The sequence below is a fragment of the Eriocheir sinensis genome, chromosome 33, assembly GCF_024679095.1.
Source record: "Eriocheir sinensis breed Jianghai 21 chromosome 33, ASM2467909v1, whole genome shotgun sequence".
NCBI lineage: Eukaryota > Metazoa > Arthropoda > Malacostraca > Decapoda > Varunidae > Eriocheir > Eriocheir sinensis.
In genome coordinates, this window is record NC_066541.1 from 3496136 (window position 1) to 3523521 (window position 27386).

General features: G+C 40.3%; 1 protein-coding gene across 2 annotated transcripts in view; it reads right to left on the reverse strand.

Moving 5' to 3' along the window:
• The window catches only part of LOC127006565 (vacuolar protein sorting-associated protein 16 homolog), a 33767-nt gene that overhangs the window by 5266 nt on the left and 1115 nt on the right, over positions 1–27386 (reverse strand). For both annotated transcript variants that reach the window (XM_050876561.1, XM_050876562.1), the window contains exons 2-18: positions 25132–25321; positions 21920–22048; positions 21263–21407; positions 20976–21091; positions 20598–20773; positions 20277–20439; positions 19697–19780; positions 19359–19484; positions 18970–19075; positions 16693–16859; positions 11293–11430; positions 10958–11119; positions 9377–9526; positions 6889–7002; positions 5564–5697; positions 3041–3137; positions 222–325 (exon numbers count right to left, since the gene is read on the reverse strand). In XM_050876561.1, coding sequence (XP_050732518.1) covers positions 222–325; positions 3041–3137; positions 5564–5697; positions 6889–7002; positions 9377–9526; positions 10958–11119; positions 11293–11430; positions 16693–16859; positions 18970–19075; positions 19359–19484; positions 19697–19780; positions 20277–20439; positions 20598–20773; positions 20976–21091; positions 21263–21407; positions 21920–22048; positions 25132–25321 — 2301 coding nt within the window. The remainder of the gene's footprint in view (positions 1–221; positions 326–3040; positions 3138–5563; positions 5698–6888; positions 7003–9376; positions 9527–10957; positions 11120–11292; positions 11431–16692; positions 16860–18969; positions 19076–19358; positions 19485–19696; positions 19781–20276; positions 20440–20597; positions 20774–20975; positions 21092–21262; positions 21408–21919; positions 22049–25131; positions 25322–27386) is intronic.

A 27386-nucleotide genomic window follows, 5' to 3' on the forward strand; every position in this document is an offset into this window, starting at 1 on the left:
GCTAGGGACAATTTTCTGAGTAGGTGTTTCAGATGTGGGATGTTCTTAAACTTCAAAATCCATTGGCCACTAATATCGTGGCCAAAGTGGATACTGCTCCAAAAAATTCACTTAACAGTGTTGAGAAAGGAAGAGAACAGAGTAAACAATACAACATGCAACTATGAAGTCTCCACCACTCACTAATGCTAATTTTTACAATAACATTTTGCTCTACTCACCCACACTTGATGAGGCAGGACACCTTGTTCTCCTCCTTCACCCGCATGGCATACTTCTGTGCCTCCAGCTTGTTGCCAGTTTTTAGGCACACCTCCACAAAGGGCTGGAAAAGGGATGAGACAGAGTTAGCCTGCTTAACAACTTGTATGGAAGCCAGTGTTAGGTTTGTACATACTAGTGTACTTACACTGCATGAACATTTAGAAGCTAATTTAAATAGTAAAGTTGTTTTCTCCTGTATCTGGGGAACCCTTTTAAAGTCAGTATTCTTTAAGCCACATTAAATATGGACTCAAACATTGTAGAATTTGGTAGGGGGTCCTGGAACTAATAAACTACAGAAGTCCCCCGCTGTTCATGGGTATTTGGTTCCGCGAGATTCGCGTGATCCGCGAATCCGCGACCAACGGGACTATAATCAAAAAGGGAAAATAGGGTTTCGTTTTACCATCTCGATCGAATAAAAAAAATAATTTCTAAGGCATTTCTAAGCATTGTTATATAGTTTAACATACACTTAAATCACAAATTAAATATGGACTGTAATAATTTAACACTCACGTCCAGGCAAGGGGTAATGTAGGCTCTGTTTTTCCCTATATATCTTGTGTTTAAGCTACTATTGCAGCTTTCCTGGTGATCTTAATTGTCTGATGTGATAGTTGGTTGTGTTATTTAATGCCCTGACCCGCCCAGTAAGCGAGAGTGAGTGTGTAAAGGTTCGTGGCCTCACCATCTTCGCCGCGGCCGCCACTTTGTTTGTTTTGCTCCGGGTACACCAGTGTTGCCAGATTATTGTACTTAGCACATAGCATATTCCGTTTCCTGACCCATAACTATTGTATAAAACATCCCTAATTAACGGTTTTAACAATAACTTTAACTGAATATCGTTATTAGTGCGGGGACAGCATTGCCAAGCTTGAAAGACCCGAAAAGCATCTATGTGTATCATACTTAAGGATTATTTTGCTTACTTTAACACTAATGTTCCGTTTGGGAGTGAAAGAAATGTAAAGTTATTCCAGTTTTATTAATTATGTTTTCTGTGTCCCAGATTAATGAGTTTTCACTACAGTACCCTCTCGAGTTTCGCGCGCTCGCTTCGTTCCGAAGGTATAGCGCTAAACTCGAGGATCGCAAAATTCCAGGTATTGAAAACACTGAAAAAGTGCCTATCTGTTCCTACCCATGAAGATTTTTTTATATTTTTTTATGTGGGTTATGACACCGGTGGACTATCCATCTGGGCCCGATGGTCGGCCCCGAGCCCATCATGGTGCAGGCAACTGTTTATAGTGGCGCCATTATAACTGGCTCATGCTGTCCCCCGGAGCTCACTTTTTTTCCTCCTTTACTCCCTTGTTATCTCAAAATACATACCTTGGAAAAAGGAAGAAAACAGTAAGAGAGAACGGGTTGTTTTAAAGCCACAGATGAAGCCTTACGATTGGCTGAGCTCTAAAAACACGCTTGTGATTCGCTGAGAGTCTGATGACGTCATCGCCGGGGCTCACCGGGTCAGCGGCCTCACTGTCTTAACCCTTTCCATCCGTGACGCAGACATCGGTGTCACAGTATGGAAAGGGTCAAGAGGAAATGGAAGAGGATTAATCCTCTTCTAAACCTCTCAATCCTCCTCTAAATTCCTCTTAATCTTCTCCCATTTCCTCTTAAGAGGTTTAGAAGAGAATTAAGAGGAAATGGAAGAGGATTAAGAGGTTTAGAAGAGGACAAACCCTTTCCATACGGTGACGCCATCAGACACCAACGTCGGCATCACCGGAGTGAAGGGGTTAAGGCAGTGTCACATTGGCCGTTTTCCTCTAACCGTTGTGGCTACTTGCAACGCCCGTTGCGCCCATCCAGGAGTGAGTTGTCGGTTGTCCGTAACCTGGTGTCACACTGTGCCTTTTTTTTTCCCACCGTGTTGGCAGCAACTTGGGAAACCGGCAAATCCAACTTTTCCGGGTGAGCATCACACACGGCCAAGGTTGGTTACCCGTATCCACATCCACAATGTGAACAAATCACTTGCCCTGTTTCGACATGGTGCCGTCTGCTAAAGTAAGGGCTGTTGCTGCTTGTGCTGCCATTACTCAAGTAATGGACTTGTTGCTGTAGTTAAATGGAAGGAAGAAGTTATTGTGAGTGTGGTGTGTCTGTGGTTCCTCCGTGCCAGTTTTTATTGTCACCATTGCGCGTAAAGCCCAGGCCCTGTAAAACTACAACTAGATAAATACAACTAGGTAATACACACACACACACACACAGAACAGAGGGTCAGAGAGGAAGTGTTGGGTGAAGTGAAGACATAGAAAGTAGAGCATGAAAAGGATAATGTAGACTTCCAGGAAATAATTGAAAAGCAACTAAAAGAGGAGAAGGGAAAATGTAGAAAAAGAGATGGTTAAGGTCATAAAAAGAATGAAGATTTAGTGAGAGATGTAGCGGATAAGAAAAAGTATTATAATATTCGGAATGAAAGAGAAAAACATAACGTATAAACCAATTCAAATATGAGTCACAATTCGAACACAAACAAATGACTGCAGACGAAGCCACCAGTGTAGCCAGGTCGGTGAATGTGATACCGGAGACTCCAGCCTCAAAAACTGCCAACCCACGACTGCCTCGGTTTTTTAGTTATCTGCCAGCATGAGGTGACACCCAGTGCCTCGTGGGCGCGTCGAGCTGTGACACGAACGTGTCACAAAACACATCCGGTACAGAAGGTGTTAATTAAATAAGGTTCTACATTATTATGGATGAGTTTTGCAACTCAAGGCTTTGTTTACTAAAAACTGTCAATACTTACCTCAAAACCAATGGGGTTTTTCTTGTTCTTTGCCAGAGCTGCCAATTCATCCCAGTGACTGGCCTGGGCATGAGCAACCACCCTCAGCCACCAGTACCTACATCAAGTAACATACCAACTTAGTTAATCTTCAATGACACACATTCCATTATGACAATAGGCAGTACACCAATAGTATATGTTGGGCCATAACAGCTAATAGAGATGAACATATGCTTAGACTTATAGGTACAGGTGGTCGTCAACTTACGACCTTGATTGGTTACAACCGACTGGTCGTAAGTCGGCCTATGTTAGAATTACCTTACGTATATTATGCTGTATAATGATATTATAATCATCTTTATATTCCATCTTCCTCCCTTACATAACACGCCATCCTATTTCCCTTAATAATGGCTCTATGGCAAAGAAAAAGCACCATTTAACATTTAATAAACTTAAAAAGCAAGAATATAACAGTAATTTTTCTCTTAGAGATAGATTAACCCTTTCCTAGCGCGCGGTGTGGACGTGACTATCCCATTACGCGCAGTCGGGCAGCCCAATGGTGGGTCTCTTTTAACCTCTTTATCTCAAAAACTATTCATCACAGCTAAAAACCAAAAACACCATTGGAAAGAGGAGATCCAGATCTATAGGAGTCGGTTATGTATGCCTCTCTTGCAAATGTACATGCACGTTCAGGGAGAGTTGAGTGTTAACACTTATGTCGGTGCGTGCGGGATGATCAGCCATATTGATGTAACTGTGGACATCTCTCCTTCAGACTCTGGCAAGGGAGTATTGCCAACTGCAATATTTACAACTATTTGGTCAAAGAATCAGTCAGGTGATAGATGAAGCTATGAAAAATGCCGCTATATTAGGCAAGAACATCCACCAGTCCGTAGATTTGCCGCGCTGGGCTGATATGATTTTCCACCAAATTTAGTGAAGAACCCACTCAATTGGCAATCCTGTGTTGTGAGCATTAGTGTTGGAACACTCTCATACGCGGGAGATTTGAGAGTGGATGGAGCTCGCAGCGAGCGTTTAGCACCACAAGCAAATACGCCTAACGCTCGCTGTGAGCGTTTAGCAATGAAAGGGTTAAAAGAAAATTAATAATAAATATGGCCAGATGTTCCATCCTTCTCCCTTGCCTGACGCACCATCCTATTTCCCTTAATAATGGCTCCAGGGCCTAGAAAAAGCATCAGTTATCATTTAATAAACTTAGAAGCAAGATTATAATACTAATTTCCCTCTTTGAGATAAATTAAAGAAGAAAATATATTTTACTATGCCCGGCTGTTTCATCCTCCACACCTCCTCTCCTTAAATTCCCTCTACCTCAGTAATAACTTGTATTAACCTATTAACAGCTTCTCCAAGTCATGTTTAGGGTTCCCTTATTCAACCTTTTTTAGGCCATTTATTTAGGTTTTTAGGCCTAATTAAAGAAAAAAAAGCTATATTATGGTCATTATTATTGCCTGGAAAGCATAAATCAACGTTAGTTATGAAGGGAAAATGTCATACACAAGGCTTTGTTTGTTATCTGGGGGTTGAAAATACAGTGCTCCCTCATTATTGATGGATTTTTTAATGATGGTTTTGATTATAAATGGGTTTTATCTGATGCCAAAAAAGAACTTGTATATGCTGCCTCCTAGCTAGTTTCTGTGCCACCCACCAGGCGTCACTGGCCGCACGCGGCATGTTCCTGCTGTCCCGACAATATAGCATCAGTCCACATGTGTTTGTCGTTCCGAGAACGTTCACGGCTACAGCTACGTTATCGTCCTTTGTCCTACTCCTCAGCATGGTTCCTAAGCACCTTTGTGATCTTCCAAGTGGAGAGAAAAAAGCTAAATGGGGCAAGAAAAGAATGAAATATTAAACAAAGTAAGAAGTGGAATGAGCTATGCTGCCATTGGTCATCAGTATGGCATGAACGAATCCAGTGTGGAGAGTGACGGTGATGACAGTGCGGCGGCCATTACGTGTTGAGCCTGGGCGAGTCGGCAGGGTACCAGCACGGCCGCCACAGCCAGATGGAACCACGCATCAACCATTTTTTTTTCATATTTATTTATTTAATAAAAGTATTTTTGTTTCAGTATTAAGTTGTTTCTATTACCAAACGAATTTATATATAAGAAATATTTCAAGTAAGTTGCTCAGAACATATAAGTGGTTGGTGGGATAGAAAAAAAATAAGCAGGAAGTTACATGACTTGACAAAGATCAGTATCGACGGTTTTAGGTATTGACTAGTATTTCAGGAACCTAACCCCCATCAATAATGAGATAGCACTGTATACGTTCTTTGAAGCTATTATTAACTATTTCCTTCTACATTTGTGTCTATCTGAGGTAAGAAATGACTTAGAGAGATCCGTACTGGCAGTCATAAAATTGATCAGTCATAAGTTGCATAGGTCGTAAGTCAACGACCACCTGTATATATATTTCAAAAGTTCTGAAATATTTTAGAATGGTAAAGTGAAGCCCAGTACACTATATTCTCTTCCTTACCTTTTCTCAGGGATCTTGAACTCCACACGCAATTTCTCAGCTTCCTTGACCTGGCCATCCAACAGCAGCTGGTGGACTGTGTCATGGAGGGACTTGTCTGTGTATGGCTTCTGTTGACTCTCCTCCAGGCGGATCTTATGAACAACACCAAACAGAACAAACCTATTTATTTCATATCTAATTTGTATTTAGTAAAGTCTATTTATCATTCTTTAAGGGTAGAAAAACTCATATAGCAACCGTCAGCCCTAGAATTATCACATCCCTGACTTTTTTTCATTAACTAAAAATTCTACTACTATGTTTCTGCTTGTTACCCGCAAGTTTGCTTCTTCAGTAATATGCATAACTGCTCTTAATCTGTCCGTTTTGGCTAACCTGAAACTATGAGTGGCTGATAGTGGTAGATAGAGATAACCAAATATGAGACTAGCACAACAGCATGGAATGTTCATTAGTGTGCTCTTCTCATATATATCATTGTTACTGGGTGGTTTTGATTGTGAAGTGAACAGCCAATCTTTACCATTGTTACCATCATACACACTAGGGGAAAGAGAGACAGAGCAAGGATAAACTAAACTGACCAAATTTTATGCCTGGGTTATGTATATTGTGGTCATTTGTGGACTGCCGCATGTCACCACAACCTCTAATTTGCTCAGATTTGATGTTGTGCAGGTTGGACAATACTGGGTACCCAGTGACACTAAACACATTTGGACATAAATGGATGTACCAAAGCATACGGTTTGAAAACTTTAGTTTCCATTTTCAAAGGCCAAAATTCTTTGTACCCCACGCTCCAGTGACCCTGACTGCCACAGTAATGAGGCACTCCTTCACTGTGAGATACAAGGAGTTCTCGGTTGAAATGTCAAGTCATTTGAGGGAGGGGGGAAGCTCGTACTATTGTAGTGGGGAAGCACTGAATTGAATCATGCTGTAAATATTACAGATTAATTCATTTTTATGTGAATTATGGCAAAATCTTTTATTTGAGAGGCACTCCTCTTCATTGCATTGTAATAAATTAGTTCACAGTTCTTTGTCATGGTACAACTAATTAGCCACAGAATGTAGGCTTTATGCTTCAACTGACGACTGACAATGGGGCAAAATACCTTAAAAATCCTTTATGTTTTATTTGACTTGTACGAATGTCTAGCCAACTTTTGGTTCCCCTCAGGTCAGGTATAAGGGAACTCTGTAGCACTTTTTTCAACACTGGTGATGGAAGGAAAAATAAAGAAGGTTGACTAATATAAGAATTTGAGGCACAAGATGACAAGATAAAATGTATGATATCAGCAAGATTTTGTTACCTGCCACTTGTACAGCTTGATTTGTTCCTCAGTCATCTGCAGGTGGGACTCATGCTTGGCACGTCGGAACAGCTCTGCGGCACCCTGAAGTGATGCCAGTCGGGTGTCCGCGCGCTGCAGGGAAATAGTCATTGGTTGGCAGACACAGGAAGGAATGGAGAAGCTACTGACTGTGTGGTTTAAGCTGGGTTAAGCAAACTGAGGAGTTAAGGTAGACTGGGCTGAATAATCAAGATCAGAAACCCAAAGTTATATAGCAATGAAGGAAGGAGTGCTACTTATACCGTTTACCGTTGATGAGGTTTCAGGCCCCGCTCCACTGCTAGTGCAGCGCTCTGCGAGGGTCGTCAACAATTACGATGTTAACGTTGATAATAATCCTCGATGCACTTAATTCAAAACGTCGTAGTGAGTGAGTGAGTCTTGATTGCTTTCATAAATAGCTTACTGATGTCCTTTTAATAAACTTGGCATCATCATAGTCACTTGGCCGTGTTTGGGTTCGCAGTAAATTATTTCCATTTCAATGAACATTTAACACACAATTTGTCTTCGAGTATAAACACTAATTAACCCTTTCAGTCCGGGGGACGTATATTCACGTCCTGGTCGCCAACAGATCCCATCTGGTGGACGTATCTATACGTCCTACTTGCTACGCGCCACATATGGGAGACGTGTATATAAGTCATGTTTAATTTTAGTATGCCATAGCAGGGATACGTTTTCTGAGACATGGATGGTTTTAGAGAAAACAATATGGGTAACAAAATTATACAATACCGAAAAAATTCTACTGAGAACTTTTGCAGTCTTTGGAGACATTTTTTTATCTTACACACAGACACACACACACACACACACACACACACAAAGGGAGGAGGGGGGGTTGATAAGTTTGGCCTATATATATCTTATGTGTGTGGAGTTCCTCTTCCTTTGAGTTAAGTAGCCATTACTCACCACCCCCTCCCTCGGCTCAAGGACGCGGCATCCTCTCGCTGCCTTTCCCTTAGGGTGCGGCCACACTGCACGCGGTTTTGCAGCTCTGGAACCATTTTTGTTGCCATCCTTTGTATTCTTTCTAGTTTCTTTATGTGTTTCTTCTTATGGGGAGACCACACTGCCTCGGCATATTCCAATTTTGGTCTGATCATAGTGGTAATTAATTTCTTCATCATATCCTTATCCATGTAGTGGAATGCTATTCCTATATTTCTCACCATGTTATACGTATCCCCGAATATCCGATTTACATGACTCTCTAGATGTTTATCTTGCATTATTACTCCCAGATCTCTCTCTCTGTGTACTTTTTTTAATGTTTCACCATCTCCCATTTTATGTCCATTTTGGTCTTCCTTCACTTTTTCCCATTTCCATAACATGACATTTCTTCACATTGAATTTCATTTCCCATCCCATACTCCATTTCCAAATCTTGTTAAGATTTTCTTGCAGAATTTCGCATTCTTTATTGTTTCTTATATGTCTTAGCAGTCTTGCATCGTCTGCAAACAGGTTTATATAGCTATTTACTCCCTCTGGCATGTCATTAATATATACTAGGAAAAGTATTGGTGCCAATACCAATCCCTGAGGCACTCCACTCTCTACAGTTCTCCATTCTGATTTTATGTCCTTAACCCTTTCACTACGGCCGGGCGAAAACAGTGCCCCGCCCCGTATCCGGGCTGGCCGCGCGCGCTAAATTTCAAACGTCGCTTCTAATTATAACAAATCATCATGTATTATATAGAAAAACATGCAAATTTAAATGGTGCACATAAAGAAACATAAATTATTTGATAATTTTGAGATGTAAGCATAAATATACAAAGAAATTTGCGAGATTAGCCTCTCTCTCTCACACACACACACACACACGTAGAAACGAAGGGAAGGGTCGAGGAACAGCAAGCTCAAACTTGATTATGTTAAGTTTATGGCTTAAAACTTGTTATAATCAGAAGCGACATTTGAGATTTGGCGGGCGCGGCCATCCCAGATACGGGGCAGGGCGTGTTTTCGCCCGGTCGGAGTGAAAGGGTTAATAGCCATGATCGGTTATGTTGCGAATTCTGTCAATTTCAGTCCGAAGTACTAAACAACACTGGTCATTTGCTGAGAGGTAGATTTCAGGCTTCTTGTACCTCACACAATTTATGCATTTCTTCTCAGCCACCAAGCACTCCTTTGATTTATGATCACCAAGGCATTTGAAACATTCTGGGGCTTCTCCATTGGTCTTGGCAGTACAGTTGACCTCAAAATGGCCATATCTCTGACAATGGTAACATATAATTGCATGGTACCTGTCTCTCACTATGTATAATCTCCATTCTAATTTCAACTTGTCATGATTCTTGTAAATCAGGCACAAATTTTTTTTTTTTCACTTCCTTCAAAGACTACTGGCTAAACCTTGCAACAAAATCGACTAAAAACAAGAGGTTCAAGTCAGCTGCTTTAAGGAAAAGATACTCACCGAGCTGTTGTAAGCTTCCTTCACTCTCAGCAGGCCTTGTTCTAGGAAGTCATCTTCCTGCACCAGAATGTCTCTCAGCTGTTCGGTGTCGAGGTCCCGGCAGCTGCGTATGTGTAGGGCTTGTGCCACTGGGAAGTTACGAATCAACATCTGAAACAAGAACCAGTTGCTGTGCACACCAGGACTGCAAGAAGGGGATAGGGTTATCAGATAATGTTGATTTACTTATGTTGCCCATAATGCCTAGAGGCCCACTGAGGTTGGGAGGCATAACAGGATGAGAGAAGAGGTACCCCCTACACGCTGCTAGGGTTAGTTAGTTTATGCTTCCTGGGTCAGGAACCTTTGAGAGATGTACAAACTTAGCACAACCTGGGGCCAGATTTAGAAATGAGGATGTAAGTTTGAGGATGTAACTCCCTACATCATTTAGACTTATACCCTCCTCACATCCCAGGCCTCATCTGAATTCAGAAAAAAGGATGTGGGATCAGAGAAGCAGCTGATTGGGCGAAAGCCTTCATGATGTCATCAGGCTCGCCAGCGAATTCAAATCGCTTAAGCAAAGCGTGCCAGCCAATCACAAGGCAGCTGCGGCATCAGGTATGTGGGAGAAAAGCTTGGAGGAAGAATGCAGTGAATTATTCCTCCAAGGAGAAAAGAATACAGCAGTAAAAGATAAATTAAAAGAACAAGTGTAATAGTAGAAAACAAACAAAAGGATAGAAAAGGGAAAAGCAGAAAGATCAAAGTAGGCTAAAGTAAAAGGAAAATAAAATAGAAAAGCAAGACACTTGTAAGCAAAGTCTACGGAAAAACAGAGCTCAGAGTAGAGTGAAGTATCTAAGTGTGTATAGTTAAGTATTTGAGTGTAAATAACCAAGAAGGACCTAAGAAGCGATTCAAAGCGGTACAGGTCAAAAGAAGAAGAACACCTCTTCTTCTTCAACTGTTGGCAGACCTGACAGCTATAGTGAACTCAACAACATATATTCCATCCCTGGTGTAGCATATCACTTTTAAGGAAGGATTTTGCTTTATTGACTCATATACTCTTATTTCCTTATTGGGAAACATTATATATAAATCATTTCATTGAAAATTGAAGAAATTATACAAGATTTACACCTCCTCCGAGGCTGGCGTAACTTACACCCGAGTTACATCCTCGGCTACATCCATTTTCTGTTTTCTGAATCCTGATGGAGTTTGTTTAGTTCCCCTCCCCAAGTTCCATCTCATTTGTAATGCATGGTAATGTCTTGCTTGTAGTCACTGTGTACCCATCATATCAAACATATTATGCATTGTATTTTGCCTTTTACAAATAAAAACAATTAATTTAAGGCCTCACTCTACATTGTAAGGAGAATAGAAAATAAAAATTATATCTACATTAAAAAAAATACAAGATACTGAGAAGTGAGAATCAGTCAGGCTTATAATATTCATTCTGCTAAACAAGAGACTCATACAATGACAGAAAGGAACAAATAACCGTTATTCCAAATGAAAGTAAAAGACTGACATACCTTCACTGCTACCAAGATAAAACTATAATGCTTAAAGTCCCAGACTCACCAGGAAGTCCCCAGAGGACAGCTTTTGGCGAAGGCGACACAGCACAGTGTAAATAAGGTCTGTATCACCACTCTGTAGGGCTCGTCGCAAGGCTGTTTGGTCCTCCCCTAGCCTCATCAGTACCAGCACCTGTTCCTTCGCACGGCACTCATACTCAATTAGCTGAGGGTGTCAGGATATCAGAGGACATAAGAACCTGTCAACTAGCATGGCGTGTTTAAAAACTAGTCACCCTAAAAATCTGACCCAAGGAGCTCAGAAAAATCACTCACATCACCCTAGTTATTTCTGTCATGATGGTGTATATCACATAAGGTCAAGTTTAGACACCTCACCTTGATGGCCAGCTGCTTCCTCCCTGCCTGGTCAGCTCGGTTGGCTATGTCTGTGTAGGATATGCCAGGTGTGTAGCCCAGCTTACTGTTGATCTCCTTGGCTATGTGCTCATCACTTTTCTGAGATGGCTGCAGCACCTGGTGGCATACAAGGTCGTGCAGGATTTGTGTCAAGAACATTTGAGCAGTCTAGAATCACAAGGCTGCAAAAATAGAGATATTGCTCTGTCTTGTGAAGGAGAGACTTAAGCTATTATGCTTAACAGGGTCCAAAATTGTACTGCATAGCAATGACACTTAAAATTATAGATGAGCCAAACTTAACAACAGTTTTCTTGTTTTCCTTGCTTTTTAAATTAGTGTTGGGAGCCTTGTTTTTCTAAAGACTAATCCACACCAGCAAACGATGTTCACAAGCTGTTTGCAAACATTATGCAAACTTTTTTTATTTTGCATTACAGGAGAGGTGAGTTAACCATGGCATTCAAACTCACAAAGGGCTTGGGGCATGTAAACAGGAAAGACTTACTGATAAAGGACAGTGGAAGGACAAGGGCACATGAACATAATCTGGGGAAAGCAAGATGCAGAAAGGATGTAAAGAAGTTTGGCTTCCCGAATAGAATCATTGACACTTGGGATAGTCTGAACACGGAGGTAATTTGAGCTAAGGATATTCTGAATTCAAAGCATAGCTGAATGAAAGCAGATATGGAGACAGGAAATAACGAGTTCACCACAAATTCTTCAGTATGCTACAACTGGTTAAATACACAAAATAAGAGAACTGTAGAAATATTCTATGAAATTCTGTCTTAGGTGTGTCAGGGTGACAAACTTGAAACTTAAGTATTTATACTCTTCTGGTTCTACATGTTTCACTTATGTTTAATAATTATTGCAGAGCGAGTGAGACATATTCCTGCAGAATGGTCGTGTTCTTTATGTGTACACAAGCAGTGTACTCCACAATTCCATAATTTTTTGTTTGATCCTATTTTTTGAAAAGTCCTTGGCTGAAGGGATATTAAATGACATGCTTTGCAGGTTCATATGAGTCCTAGCTAATTAAAGAAAATCCATGTGCATTTACACACAGTAATTTTATTTATTATAATTATTTATTATAATTTCATTTACCATATTTTGCGGCATATAACATGCTCCGGTGTATATCATGCACCTTAAACTTTAAGGCAACAATTTAAGAAAAAAAATGTTCAGTGTTTAAAATGCTCAGAAATATGTATGGTTTAGCAAGACTGATGATGTACAGTTTCCCAAAATTTCTGTTAACCTCTAAAAGGTGGGGATGTACCATGAAATCGGTTCTCCCAGTATGGCATGTTCTGACATTTTCCCGAAAATTGGTCACTTTCATTTCCATCATAAATTTCACGGCTCTGCCTAACCCAGTAGCTTTAAATTTATGAGCATTCACTTTATCCATCCTTCCTCTTCTGCCTGCCTCAAACCCAAAGTCTCTATGTCAAGTGGTGTTTCCGTGGTGATGTGATGAAGTGAAGTAACTTTTAGCTCAGAGCAAGCCTGTGTTCGGAGGGCTGTGTTGTAGGGATGTACCGATGTACCGATGTATCGGCACATTTTAAGAGTATTGGTATCGGTATCGGCTGATTTTCTGCTGATATTACCGATACTTGAAGGAGTTTTGTAAGTCGCATGTCACTCGTTGCAAATAATTTTGTTCAACAGAAATTGGATTTTCTCATTTGTTGAAAAAATATTAGAAAAGTGTAGTGGAGTTTTATGGGTCAGCGTGACTCCTAGGCTGCCACACAAGTGCTCCGTGCCATTCTCAGTGTTTCTGTGACTGTAACAATGGCAGGAGAGTTTTTCGCATCTTCCGTGCCCGAGTGTCCACAGCCAGTGACCTTGATTCCTCACAAGCCTCCTCTTGCTCCCAAAAGAGCTCTCAGAGTGTATGCAATTGGGAAAGAGCTAAACTGACTTTTTCAAACTTCAAAAGTGGTGTTAGTGGTGAAGACAGTGACATCAACAGCATTGAACTCCAACCTCTCGTCTTATCAAGAAGGCTGAGCCCCGTTATTGTGCAACCTCAGTTTGGTGGCCATCCTGTACAGTGGGCGCAAAAATAAAGTTTACCCTATGCTTTTTTTTATATAAAACACGAAAAAATTTTTTTTTTTTGTTATTGTGTCCTTATTGATACAATTAGTACTTTGTCATGTCCTCGAGTTTGGTTTTTGAGTTCCTGTCCTTTCCTGGCATAATTACAAATTTCAAGTATGAGATGTACGCATTGTCTATCATCTTCTTCAGGGCCTTCTTCAGGGGGGATTGATGTGGGGGCCACTTTTGCTGGGTCGTTTTCATCTTTTCAGGCTCGTTCTCAATGGGTGGGGGAGGGAGTTACCTGGCAGTCCAAAACCCAGATGTTTGCTCATCATCAATTTTTTTTGACTTCGACCTGTGTGTGCCGGGGGAGGGGCTGCGGGGCTCCGTTCAAAAAATTTGATATGATATGAGCAGGCAGGGGAGCAGAAACATCGAGGTGTAATTGGCCCTTGGCTCCATTTCTTTGGGACATTCTTTGGACCTCCGGGGCCTTCCCCCCCAAAAAACTGACCCTGGCCATTACGCATATATGGCTATTTAATCGTTGCGTTTGTCTTAGTGTTGTGTATCTGCTCACGTGTAGCTCACCACCAACTCTTTTGAGCCACAACTTTTGTGGAACGAACCGTGGACGCTCCCACCACACTTCTCTCCATTGCTCAGTGTCCAGTCACTGTATTTCTTGGCAAACTGTCTCTTCTCTTCTTCCCTATGGTTCTGGCAGTCTTCTGCATGGTGGTGACAGGGCAGGCCTTGCAGGCAGTGCAGGGCAGGTGTAAGGCACGGACTGCAGGCCATTGTGAGCAGGTCTGGGTGTTTTTTTCTTTGTTTTGGATGGATTGTGCTTTGGATTTTGCTTCACCTTCTTCAACATCTCTCTTCTCTGTCTTTCTCTTTTTCCTTGAAGTCTGTCTCTGAAGTCTTTTTCCTTTCATCCCAGCCGGGAGTGAGGAACTTTTGCAGACTTTTTAACACAGCAGAGACATTTTGTTGAGACAGCAACAGCATCTGACATTTAATTTGGCAGCATTTCCCTGGCCCGGGGGCTCTCTGGCCTTGCTTTCTTTTCCCCCTTTTTGTGATGCTGTGGTAGTGTTTGGTTTGGTGTGTGGTTTGTTTTGTGGGTGTTTTGGTTTTTAGGTGTGGCCAGTGGCACAGGTGGTGTGCTCTGCTGGAGCTCTGCTGCATTCTTGTGCTCACAGCTCCTGAGTGCACTAGCAGACTGTAACTGGAGGTGGGTGTGGGGTGGGTGGGTGGCCTCGCGGCACGCCACCTCTCGCACCTCCTCCAAATACAAAGTGGCCTCCAAATTCAAATACAATCTGGCCTTTTTTTACTACGTTACTTTTTATTTTTTTCTGTAGATCAGGGGTTCCCAAACCAGGGGTAGGGACCCCAAGTGGGGTCAGAATGCTCATTATGTGGGGTTATAAAGAGGTCATGGGGTCGGTGGGGTCGCTGAGGTACCCACAATTAAGGCCTGGGGGTACGAAATATCCAAGCAGGGATTACGAGACCATGACAAATTCAGTGCTGTATAGTACTTTCATTGAGAAAAAATAACAAGTCAAATAATTGCTTCCAGCACCCTTACATGAGCCACGACTGACCATTGAATCCCCCCTCTCCTTCACTCCCTTACTACCCTCCCCGCTCTTACATCCTCGTGCAATTCACATAATCTAAATTTCGTTTTATCTCCCTATTTACTAATTTATTCCAAAAATTTCACATCCTTATTATCGTCAGCACCCGTAAAACTTTGGTATATATGCAAAAAGAATCCTCACTTCCATGGTTTTTGACAATTGATTAAATTAAATTCACATAACAAATCAACCTCTGTGCAGGAGCAGGCTGAGAGCACGCACTTGTGCTTCCACCCCCGCTCCCTCAGGTAAGTTCCTGTAAACAGCAATTTTATGTGGCGTTTTAGTGCGGTAAGATGGTGCAATGCTATGATATTGTGCAGCAAAGGAGGTATCACAATGGGAAGAGAAGTGATGATGTTGCATTACTCTTTTGAAAATATTTTATTTACATTGCTGATTAATAACATTAATTGAAATATATTTAGTAATAAAAGTACAGCCATTATGGAGAGGTTTTTAAAGACACCATCTGAAACTTCCGCCAAGAAACGGAAACGCTCTAATAATCCGTCATTCCTCAACTAAAAATTCACAGTAGTGCTGTAAATGTAGAAGTAAACATAAACACTTTGGATATATATATATATATATATATATATATATATTATATATATATATATATATATATATATATATATATATATATATATATATATATATATATATATATATATATATATATATATATATATATATATATATATATATATATATATATATATATATATATATTATATATATACACACACACTCACACACACACACACACACACATACACTTGGAGTTGCACTGAACTGTTGAAAGTGCTGAATGGGGTCGTGCTAGGAAAAGCTTGGGAACCCCTGCTGTAGATCAATCTCATTACAGATGGTGGAAGTGATACTCAGGCCCCTGAAGATGCATCCCACCACCCTTCAGGGTTATCAAGTTAAGAACATGAGGGTAATGAAGGGGGTTTGTAACAGGGTCAAGTGCTTGGAGGGGGAGGATGGCTACCAACCACAACCTACGCAGTCCTCCAAACACAGGCTTGCTCCGATCTAAAAGTTACTGCGCTTCATCACATCATCACGGAAACACATGATGTAGAGACTTCAGGTTTGAGGCAGACTGAAGAGGAAGGATATATTAAGCGAATGCTCATAAATTTAAAGGTACTGGCTTAGGTAGAGCTGTGAAATTGATAATGGAAAGTGACCAATTTTCGGGAAAACGTCAGAACACGGGGAAAACTGATTTCACGGTACACCCCCACCCTTTAGGGGTTAACAGAAATTTTGAGAAATTGTACATCATGTCTTGCTTAACCGTACATATTTTTGAGCATTTTAAGCACTGAATATTTTTTTTCCAAAAATTGTTGTCTTAAAGTTTAGGGTGCACGGTATACGCCAGAGCACATTATATGCCGCAAGATACAGTTATTGATATTAATTGCTATGCTTTATAGGGTTGCATAAACTCTATTTAAGGAAAAATCAGTTCCATCATTTTGTGCACATGTATGCACGCTCACACACAACATGATTGTTCTGCAGGAATACGCTGTAAAACATACATGAAAAGAATGATTTCAATATGCAAGTCTAAATACATTCCTATGATGACGACCAGCACCACCACATATAGAGTAAGGACACCAGCAACTACCTTGAAGCAAGCCCAGTGAGCCAGGATCCGAGAGGTGCCATCAGTCTCAGGGATCTTTAGGAAGCTGGCGATCTGTAGTGCCAGAGGGAAGAAGCGTCGGTGAACCAGTCTGTCCAGCAGCACCGACATGGTGAGGTGCTCCAGCTGACTCCAGGTGAGGGGAAGACCTGTGGGAGACTCGTTGTGAGATGGATAAGGTAGGTGTGAGGAGGAAGAGGACAAACTAAAACAGCAATGATGAAGCAGAAAAATGAACAAGATGCAGATGCATCCTCATAGAAAGACTTTATTGCACTAAGCAGTTTTCCTCCCACACCATAAATCTTTAAAACATCCCACAATGCAATCCAATCGACTCTGTCATAAGCTTTTTCCAAATCCATGAAGGCAGCGTATAGTTTCTTTCTTTTTGCTATTTTTTTTTCTACTACCATCCTGAAGGCAAATATTTGATCCACACATCCCCTTCCCTTCCTGAAGCCTCCTTGTTCTTCACTGATTTTCTCTTCTGTAAGTCTTTGCACCCTCTCTATTATGACTTTTCCATATACCTTTCCGGGTATACTCAGGAGACTTATACCTCTACAGCTCCCACATTTCCCTCTCCTGCCCTTTCCCTTGTAAACTGGGACAATGATGGCTTTCATCCAGTCTACTGGCACCCCCCCCCCCCCTCCCATGCTACTTCACATATCTTGACCATCCATTTAATGGCTACATCTCCTCCACACTTCAACATTTCTGTTGTGATTCCATCAATTCCTGCTGCCTTTCCATTTTTTAATCTTTTTATTGCCTGATTTACTTCTTCATATGTTATACTTCTTTCTTTATATACTCCTCCTCTACCTCTACTCAAAACTGCTGCTGTTACAGCTGCTGGACGTCCATCCTCAAAATTCATTAAGTTTTTGAAATATTCTCTCCATCTCTCTTTCACAGCTTCCCCGTCTTTCAACATCTTTCCATTCTCATCCATAACTTCATTTGTTTTACTTGGAGATATTTTCTGCATTTCTTTCGTTTTTCACTTCTTTCCAATATGATTTCCTGTTCCCTTTATATTTTTCACTTAGTCTTTTTCCAAAGTCTTCATCAACTCTTCTTACTTTCTTTTATTGCTTGTTTTAATTTCATTTTGCATTCTCTATATTTCTTTTTCCTTTCCCTTTTTACTTCTTCAGCCACATTTCTTTCTTGAGTTTTCTTAAAAAGTTCCCTTTTCTCTTTTACTATCCTCCTTATCTCTTCTGTCCACCATGAATTTCCTTTTCTTTTTCCATCTCTCACCACTTTCATCCCTAACACTTTTTTGTTGTAGTTACCATTATTTCTTTAAATGTTCCAAAAACTTTTTCAATATTTGTATTATCTTTTACACTTTCCCATTTTTCACTAAAGGCCTCAGCCATTTCATGGTTATACTCATCTTTTATTTCTTTTTCCAGTAAATTTTCTATCTTCAGTATTTCCTTTTTTACTTCACCTTTCTTTTCAAACACCCACTTTTCTTTCAACTTTAACTTTACCAGCACTGCAAGATGGTCAGATCCATCTAACATTCTTCTTACTATGCGTCACAAATTTCTTTTCTAAGCCTTTCATCTCCTGCCACATAATCAATCAATCCTTTTTGTGCATTATCTTCTCCCCTCATTTTCTCATTTTCTTCATAATAGATACTATTACACAATACATAATATAATCACTATAGGATAGACTGGTATACTTTAGTCAGTGCCTACTTTTGTCACGACAGATGTTTTTTTGTTCCTCACTTCTTTTCAGCATTATACTCTTGATAGAGATTTGGTATTGTTCACCTCGCTATTGTTCATCCCACCTGGTTTGGAGTCTCCCTAATTATGTTGTTGATTATTGATGAGATGTAGTGGGATTATTGGGTCCCAACAACTAGTTGACCCAGGACCATGAGTTGACCTGATCAATTGCCCAGTCACCACCCAGACTTTCCTGGGTGCAGAAAGTTTTAGAAAGCATGTCCCAGCAATATGATATGAGTGAAATTATGCATGGTCACTCCTAGTGGGTATGGGCATGTCAACATGGTGCAACTTTGGCTGCAGGGCCGGGAAATTTACACAAGATGTGTGAAGTGCTTGTTACACATTTCATCTCACATCATATCAACGTTTCTTACTCCAAGGATGGGCCATAGAAGGATTGCTTTCTGGTCCCTAGTAGCCACTGCACCATTAAGAAAAGATAATGGCTGGACAAACAGATCACAACTGAACAAAAAGAACCCTAACTCACCCACTCGATGATCCCGCACAGCATTTAGGACTCTCAGTGTGAAAAGGGTCTTCTTGCAGGGCTCAGGATTCATCTCTGGGATAAAACTCTTGCCAAACAGTGCAGCCTTTGGGAAAGGGGAAAAGAGAAATGAGGTTGTGTGGAAGAAATAGAAATGTTCTCACCTTTACAAACTTAAACATTGTAAAAATAGAACACTATTGTGTGATGATTCCCATCAAAACACGGGATAAGTAATGACATAAAACAAAAATTTAATAATACCTTTTTCTAGGTTAATTACACTCGTTTAAGGAGTGACTGAATTTTAGACATCACAGCCACATCTCACTGGGTTAACCAAGCACATAATGATCAGCAAGGCATGAGGAGCAAAGATAACAACATACCCTGAGGAGCATTTTCTGAGCCTGGGGCTGGTACTGGTGCTGAGCCGCCTGGAGACACTGGTTCACAGCCTCCTCCATCGAGTCTTTGATCATGGCCAGACAGTCATTGGCTTGAGTGCTTCTCTCCTGATGAGAAGGATGCAAATTTTATCTCTCTCGAGGTATTTCAAAGGAAGACGAATTCAATCAGAACTGCATAACACTTACTAAATAATTGACAAAAACTACAAAGATACAATGATGTTCTATTATTTGTTTGTCTTATGCTAAAGGTAACTGTCCACAGAAACTATTGAGAAGGAACTGGAAATTCCTTAAGCTGGGATGATCATACTTGCCTCAAACCCCTTTGAAGCCTCCAGAAGAAGGGCACCCGGAGCCATGGAGCCAATGCCCAGTGTCTCCACCACCACTAAGGGTACCTGCAACAGTCATACATACATACATACATACAAGAAGATTTTTTTTGGCAATGCCATGATTGTAAAATTTAGGATTAGTCTCATGGAAGATGCAGTACAAAGCAGAAATATAAATACATTTAAATTAAACTATGGCTATGGCATGAGACAGACACTGAGAAGAAGCATTCTTTAAGGGCACTGACTTCCTTGCTTCTATTATCACTAGGTAAACATGCATGAAATTGACCGTATATATATATATATATATATATATATATATATATATATATATATATATATATATATATATATATATATATATATATATATATATATATATATATATATATATATATATATATATATATATATATATATATATATATATATATATATATATATATATATATATATATATATATATATATATATATATATATATATATATATATATATATATATATATATATATATATATATATATATATAAACTGGTTACTGAAACTTTGCTCACCTTTTGCAGCAGGTCATGGCAAGTGCTTCCCACGACCCTGACGCCATCAGCCTCCTGCACCAAGTGGGAGCAGGAGTCAAGGTAATAGCTGGTGGCTTCCCCATTGACACTCACCACCTCCAACGTCATCTCCCACAGCAGCACCACTGCCCCTGTACCACACCTACAGAGGCACACACAAACACAACAAAAGACACAAGGCATTACAGACTCAATCCTGTAAATTATACAAATAAGTGTATGCTCACAAACATAATTTTACATTTTTAAATACACACATAACAAGGGCACTAAATATTTCACCTTTCTTGCACTACTCACCAAGCTAGTTGTCTTGGTTTCACTGCACTCTTAGCATCATACTCGCAGTATTTGATACGGAGGTCCGAGGAGCCTATCCACAGTTTGCCAGTGTCCGAGAGAAGAGCAATGTGGCGCGAGTTGGTGGAGACTGCCATTTCCACAACACAGGTGCCTGACTCATTCCACTCTGGGTACTGAAAGGGGTGAATTGTAGTCATGGTTTTAGCTTTGTGCATGCCTCTGATAGTAGTGGTGCTTGTCCTATACATAAAAATTCTCTCTAGCTCTCTCTCATAATAAACTCCTATTATGGAAAAGGATGTTCCCCTATACCTCCAATATTTATTCATATAATCCAAACACTCACACACTAGCCCCCACGTAAACACAGCTTACCAGTGCCTGTGGGCGTTCATCTATGTGATTGAGCAGCAGGAGATCCCGACCTTGGCTCACCAGCACACTGGAGTGACGTTCCTCCCGCACCACACACCAGCAGTTTACAGGGCCTCCTGCATATGGGGGGGGGCCTTATATGTAGTGCCTTTTGAGTATGCATCATGCATCATTGCCTTAATTGTGTGCAAAATGTAAGTGAATGGGAGGTGGAATAGAAATAGCATATAAAGGGATTCCAGTGCTGGTTAATGTTAAACAGGTCCCCAGAAGCTAAAACAACTCACCAGGCAGGTCTGGGTACTTCCTGGTCTTGGGTTCATGAATGTTGTTGACCATGAAGATCCTGTTGGACTTACTGAGTACCGCCACGCCTGTCTCCCTGTAGCTAGTGAACACATGTGCACTCTGGATGTGGGTGTCCTTGGCCTCCTGCATCACACAAGGTCATAAGGTTAACTATGGCCTGTGGGCTTGTCATGGCTTGCAGTGAAGCACAATTTTGTGAGGAACTGCCAGGGTTACTGCATTATCTACTGTCATCCAAATATTTATTACCAGGTGTACTACAAAGTCACTGCCACCACACTGACTCCATTATCCCTGCCCCTTTTCGATAGTCAATGCTGACTGGCTGAGGCTATCTTTGTTGTCACTGATAAAAAAAATTACCAAAATCATGAAATAATCTAAATTCTAAGTAATTATAATTAGGAATAACTCGTATAAAAACAACTGATAATAAGACCATCACTTCTGGCAGTGTGGGTTTCATCACATGTATTAAGTTCACCTCTTCTTTGCATCTGGCATTTCCATCCTACCCTAAATACTTTCCAGTAACGTACTGAATTCCTTTTCGACTTGAATCCACCTTGAATATATTAAATGTATGAAAATACAGTCCACTATCCCATTCACCATGCCAGGTGCCTCCTCCCTACCTGTCCCATGTTGAAGGTGTGCTGGTAGTTGCCAAACATGTCATAGAGCAGCACCGCCCCATCTTCCTGCACGCACACCAGGTCCTCCCCTCTTGACCAGCCCATCGTCAGCAGGTAGCCACTCGTCCACTGCCAAAGTTAAGAAGAATGGTGACAGAAGAACTAATGGAATAATTGGTTTCAGGGACAAAAAAGTTACCGTATTTCCCACCATATAAGACGCACTTTTTTCAAAAAAGATTCGAAAAATCACCCTGCGTCTTATACGCCAATGGTTAAGTTTTGGTAGGCCTATGGGTTATCGTTACTGGTACGAAACTAACACTCAAAACACCTCCATTTGACACAATAGTTCCAAGATGATCCCAGAATGAAATACCGTATTCTGCGGCTTGTAATGCACACTTTTTTCACTCAGAAAATGCCAAAAACTTACCTCTGCGTGGTATATGCTGAAGGTACAAATTCTGATTGATTTAAATAATGATTAGTGTGATGCTATAGAAAAGGAAAGTGTGAATAAGCAGAAGAGAGAAGGAGAACATGACCATACAGGTCACAAGAAGAAGAAGAGGCGCACGTGGGAGCCAAGGCGCATCGTGAACACGAAACACAACACACAACATCCCCGCGGCACACCAGTCACCAGTGTGCCGGGTACCTTAGCAGTGATGGTTAAAGCGGCTACTACACGGGAACAATACTGACGGAGCAGGGTGCTGCCTGACATGACTGTTCGGCGATCGTGGGGCAGACTTGGGCGGATTAGTCTGGAGGTATTTCTGCTGTGCAGCGGCCTGGCTAGCCGACGTTTTCTGTGATACATGTTCGAAAGATCGGATATCCATGGATGACTAAAGTGTTTATTGTAAATGCATTTTTGTTTCTCATTGTAAAAATAACTATATTAAAACAATATGATTGAAAAAATTAATCAACATCTATTTCTACTTGAAAGTAGGTATACAATCCCTGAGAGTCAAGATCAAGACCAAGACTGCCCATCGAACGTATGATTATTCATCTCAGTAGTTCAGCGAAAGTTACCGCCTCCACACTGCGCAGTGAGTGAATCTACCAACCAACCCTTTTGTTTACCATTTTAAAGTCACAGCTGCTCGGGGTAAAAGCACTGTAATTCTTAAACCAACAGTGGAACACTTTGAACACAGAGAAGGGCACAAAGCAACATACGGTATCATATTCACACAGTCGAGTCGTGTATGGTGCGGTTAATTGGTTCTGAGCAACGGCCGCGCCATAGGAAACCGCTTCATAGGAATAACTAAACCTATGGAGAAAATACAATTCGGTTCTGACCCTTGCCATTTTGCCCCACCCACCCACTTTTTTTTTTTTTTTTTTTCCCCTTCGTTCTAGCCCGAGTGCACCGGTAGGCATTATCTGCCTTTTGATGTTGTTCAGTCTGACCCCGCGCTCGCCACCTTATCCACCTTAATTGCCGTACATTTAGGCAGAAGACTGTGAAAAAATCCCCAGACCCTGGCAGCGTGCCCCGTTTCGGGGTGACTGTCTGATTGACTGAGGCAGGCAAATGAGGCGAGTGGAGGGGCTCCGCCAATCCCGCGCCGAAGCTACTAAACCTGTATTGTAAGCGTCCGCGGTACCTAACTCTGCACTGTATACTAAGTATTATATACGTGTATTCAAAGTAATATGAATCTTATCGTTTAAAGTGATGAAAATTAAATCGCGGGAAATTCCAAACTATGTACTAGGTAGTATCACGATACTAGATAATTACACTTTTCTCATATTTTTTTCAACAATTTAGAAAATCCAATTTCTGTTGAACAAAATTATTTGCAATGAGTGACATGTGACATACAAAACTCCTTCAAGTATCGGTAGTATCGGCAGAAAATGAGCCGATACCGATACTTTTAAAATGTGCCGATACCACCGATACCGATACATCGGTACATCCCTAACACACACACACACACATATATATATATATATATATATATATATATATATATATATATATATATATATATATATATATATATATATATATATATATATATATATATATATATATATATATATATATATATATATATATATATATATATATATATATATATATATATATATATATATATATATATATATATATATATATATATATATATATATATATATATATATATAATTTTAAATACAGTATATTAATTTTCACTTTGATTTAAATCATTTTTTTTTTAATCTGATATAAATTGATTTGAATCAAAACAACCTTGCCTTTAGCTCATTTTTATTAGTGATGTCAGAATTATCACACAGCTGCCTGAATGCCTTATGATGGTCATTTTGTCAAGTTGATCATAAAGACTTTACACTTCAAGTTGTTCTATCAAGGCCTATTGGTTTCTTAATTCAGGAGCATGTGGTTTCACACTATTCTTTGCTAGATGCTGGCTTGCCACAGCATAAAGAATGCATAATAAGCACAATGTTTGAAGCAGACAAACTGAGAAGGAAAACAACAGTACCAGGTCCCAAGTCTTGCAATCTGCCTGCTTAAAGCATCATATTTAATGTGCATATTTTACTATTCTTTAAGTAGATAGGACATGCACCATGGCATGGTAGCATCTATTAGAGGATAGTGCAAATCCCTATGCCTCTAAACATAAGAACAGGAAAAAAAGCTGCAGGACAACCTGAAATCTTAGCAGCTTGCAATCAGAATGACGAAATGGTGCCAAAAAACACTTGATGCAGCTAACTGGGAGCACGCTGTGTGCCATATATGATAATGACAAAGTTGACAAAAGTACTTAGCCTGTTTTTTCCAAATATTTTACTCATAAAAAGTGCTTCATTAACTTCTAATGCTGTATTTTTGTGTTCTTATGTACATGCTATGAAAAACTGCACCCATCATCATCCATGAAATTTAATATAGGTAACCTTTCCATCACAAAGTTTACTCAAAAGGCAAATGGAGTGCAATTAGTGCAAATGGTGAAAATCTAAAGGGCTAATAATACACATAAAATAATTACTTTCAATGGGGGTAAAGAATCAGTGAAAGCAATAACAGAGCATTTGATTTCCAAGAGAAAACTTAAAACAAATCACAGTGAGCACCAATCATATAACAGTCTATCAGTATATATTCCTCTTCCATTTAGCACACTAAAATGAGCATACACTAGTAAGAGGAGGGGATTCCCAAGTACCTTGAATGAGGAAATCTTCTTGCCCGAGGAGCTGAAGATAAAGATGAGTGGTTTGCCAGGTTGGTGGGTCTTGGTGAACTTGGTCTCATCACGGGTGAGTGCCAGTGGTCCTCCATAAGGCGCCGAGGCCACAAGGAAGTCCCCCAGGTTAATCCCTCCACCCCAGTCCATGCTGTACACCTCATGTTTCCTAGCAGTGAAAGGAGAATGTATTTCAACAAAAAGAAAATTGAAAGGAACTTGGTAAAACTGTGGATAACTCAGGCATTAGGTATACATTATCTTAATTAAAGGAGTAATTTCTTTTAATCTAAATGGGTATGGCCTAAGCCTAACTTGAAAATACTTTTTCATGTAAAAAACATTTTTTTCTGCAATATAAACTCAAGTGATGGGGGAACATTAATTTTTGAGGAAGTTAGAAAGTGCACTGTGTGCTTTGATCAAGAGTCACAGAACCAATATTCCCTACAGACTTATTAAATTACTGTTCATATAGGAATGGGTTTGAAAATTTTGTTAGAGCCAAGCCACTGCAACCAGTGATGCTATTACTAATTTAGTGGGGTTAGGTTATAACTTTGGTGGTGATAAGTAACTCATTTAATAGCGATAGGTTACTAATTTAGAGGCGACATGTTACTAATTTAGTGGCAATTGGTTACTAATTTAGTGGCAATTGGTTACTAATTTAGTAGCGAAATTTTACTAATTTAGTGGCGAGAAATCAAGACACCATGCAATAGCAGGTTGCCAGAGTATGATAATGCAGACCTCAGACTCAGGTGCCACAGCTATATTAGTTACTATAGCTTCTGAATACCTGCTCTTGGTATATCAGTGGCACCTTCAGTGAAATTTATCAAAAACATTGGGGCGCCAGGCATCTCAATACCCTCCCCCCCCCTTTAATACCACTAGAGGAAGGCCAAGTGTTTGGGTCTCCATGAGGTCACTAGCTTCCATATCGAACATACTATTACACTCCGCCCTCAACTGACTGCTGCTTGTTGTGTGGGGTGGACCAAAACCTTGGGGGGACGCCTGCTGATACTGGAAGGGTGGGCAGGTCAAAGGTGATGACATTTCAAGCTAGGAGTTGTGGGCAGAGTGAAACACTATTGGAGTGCTATGCTTTCTGTTGAAATGCCTGATGCCCAAATGTTTTTGATAAACCTCGCTGAAGGTGACACTGATACACTCAAAGTAGGTACTCAGCAAATATTGTAATGTAAATATAATTTTTTAACAAGCCCATTTCTGCTTGATTTCGCAGGGCTTTCATGCAAGAACGATTTCTGATGAGGATAGGCTTCTGGACGGCATTCATTTCCCCTCGTTTACAAATAAATAGAATAACAAGAATGATCAGCTACATTTTTTATTAACAAGTGTCACTTATTGTATTGAAGTGTAATTGTTGCAAATCCCAGAGAAACACAGGTAATTTACAATAATTAAAAGAATAGTTCAAGCTTCTTGGGCACAAAGACCTACTCGGTGGTGAGACCTGGTAAGGATGAATATATCACATTACCACTACCTCGCTCTTAACCACTGAACATCACTCGATCAATCATAATTGTTAATATGCAGGAGTAGGCGTGGTCTGTAAAGCACAAGGGACATATATTCGATACTGTTTATACCTCAGTGTATTCAGGTTAATCTACTGAGTATCGGAAATAGTCTAAAAAATATGTTCAAATTGGAATAATAACATACATAATTGGATACGCAATCAGCCACACCTCCCCGCATCACGGCTCATCACACACTGAGGGCGACTCAACTGAGTAGTATGCTCTCATTCCTGCTGTGCCAGTTACGTGGGTCGGAAATCTTGCAAACATAAGAGGCTGTGCACGACAATTTGGCAGCATTGGTGGCCGAGTGGTTGTCACCGCCAATCACAAGCATTGATTCATTGTTTCGGCCAATGAGATGCATATCTAGACTCACAGCCAATCATGTAGCTCCTTTTTCACTTGCTACAGGAAGCAGGGAGAATTTGAAGTTTGAACTCAGTCTGTGCCTAGAAATGGAGTGTGAAGCACGTTCCTTGATTGACTTCCACAGAAGTAAGGTAAGTGTGTTAGAATTTAGTTTCATGTTCTTTTGTAGACACAGATTATGTTTTCATGGGCAAAATGTGACTGTTTATTTTATGGATAATGTATTTCTTAGCAAACCAATACGTAAAAGTACATGTCAAAAGAAGAAGGATGGGTGGCAGGAGGAGCGTAAGGTTTGAA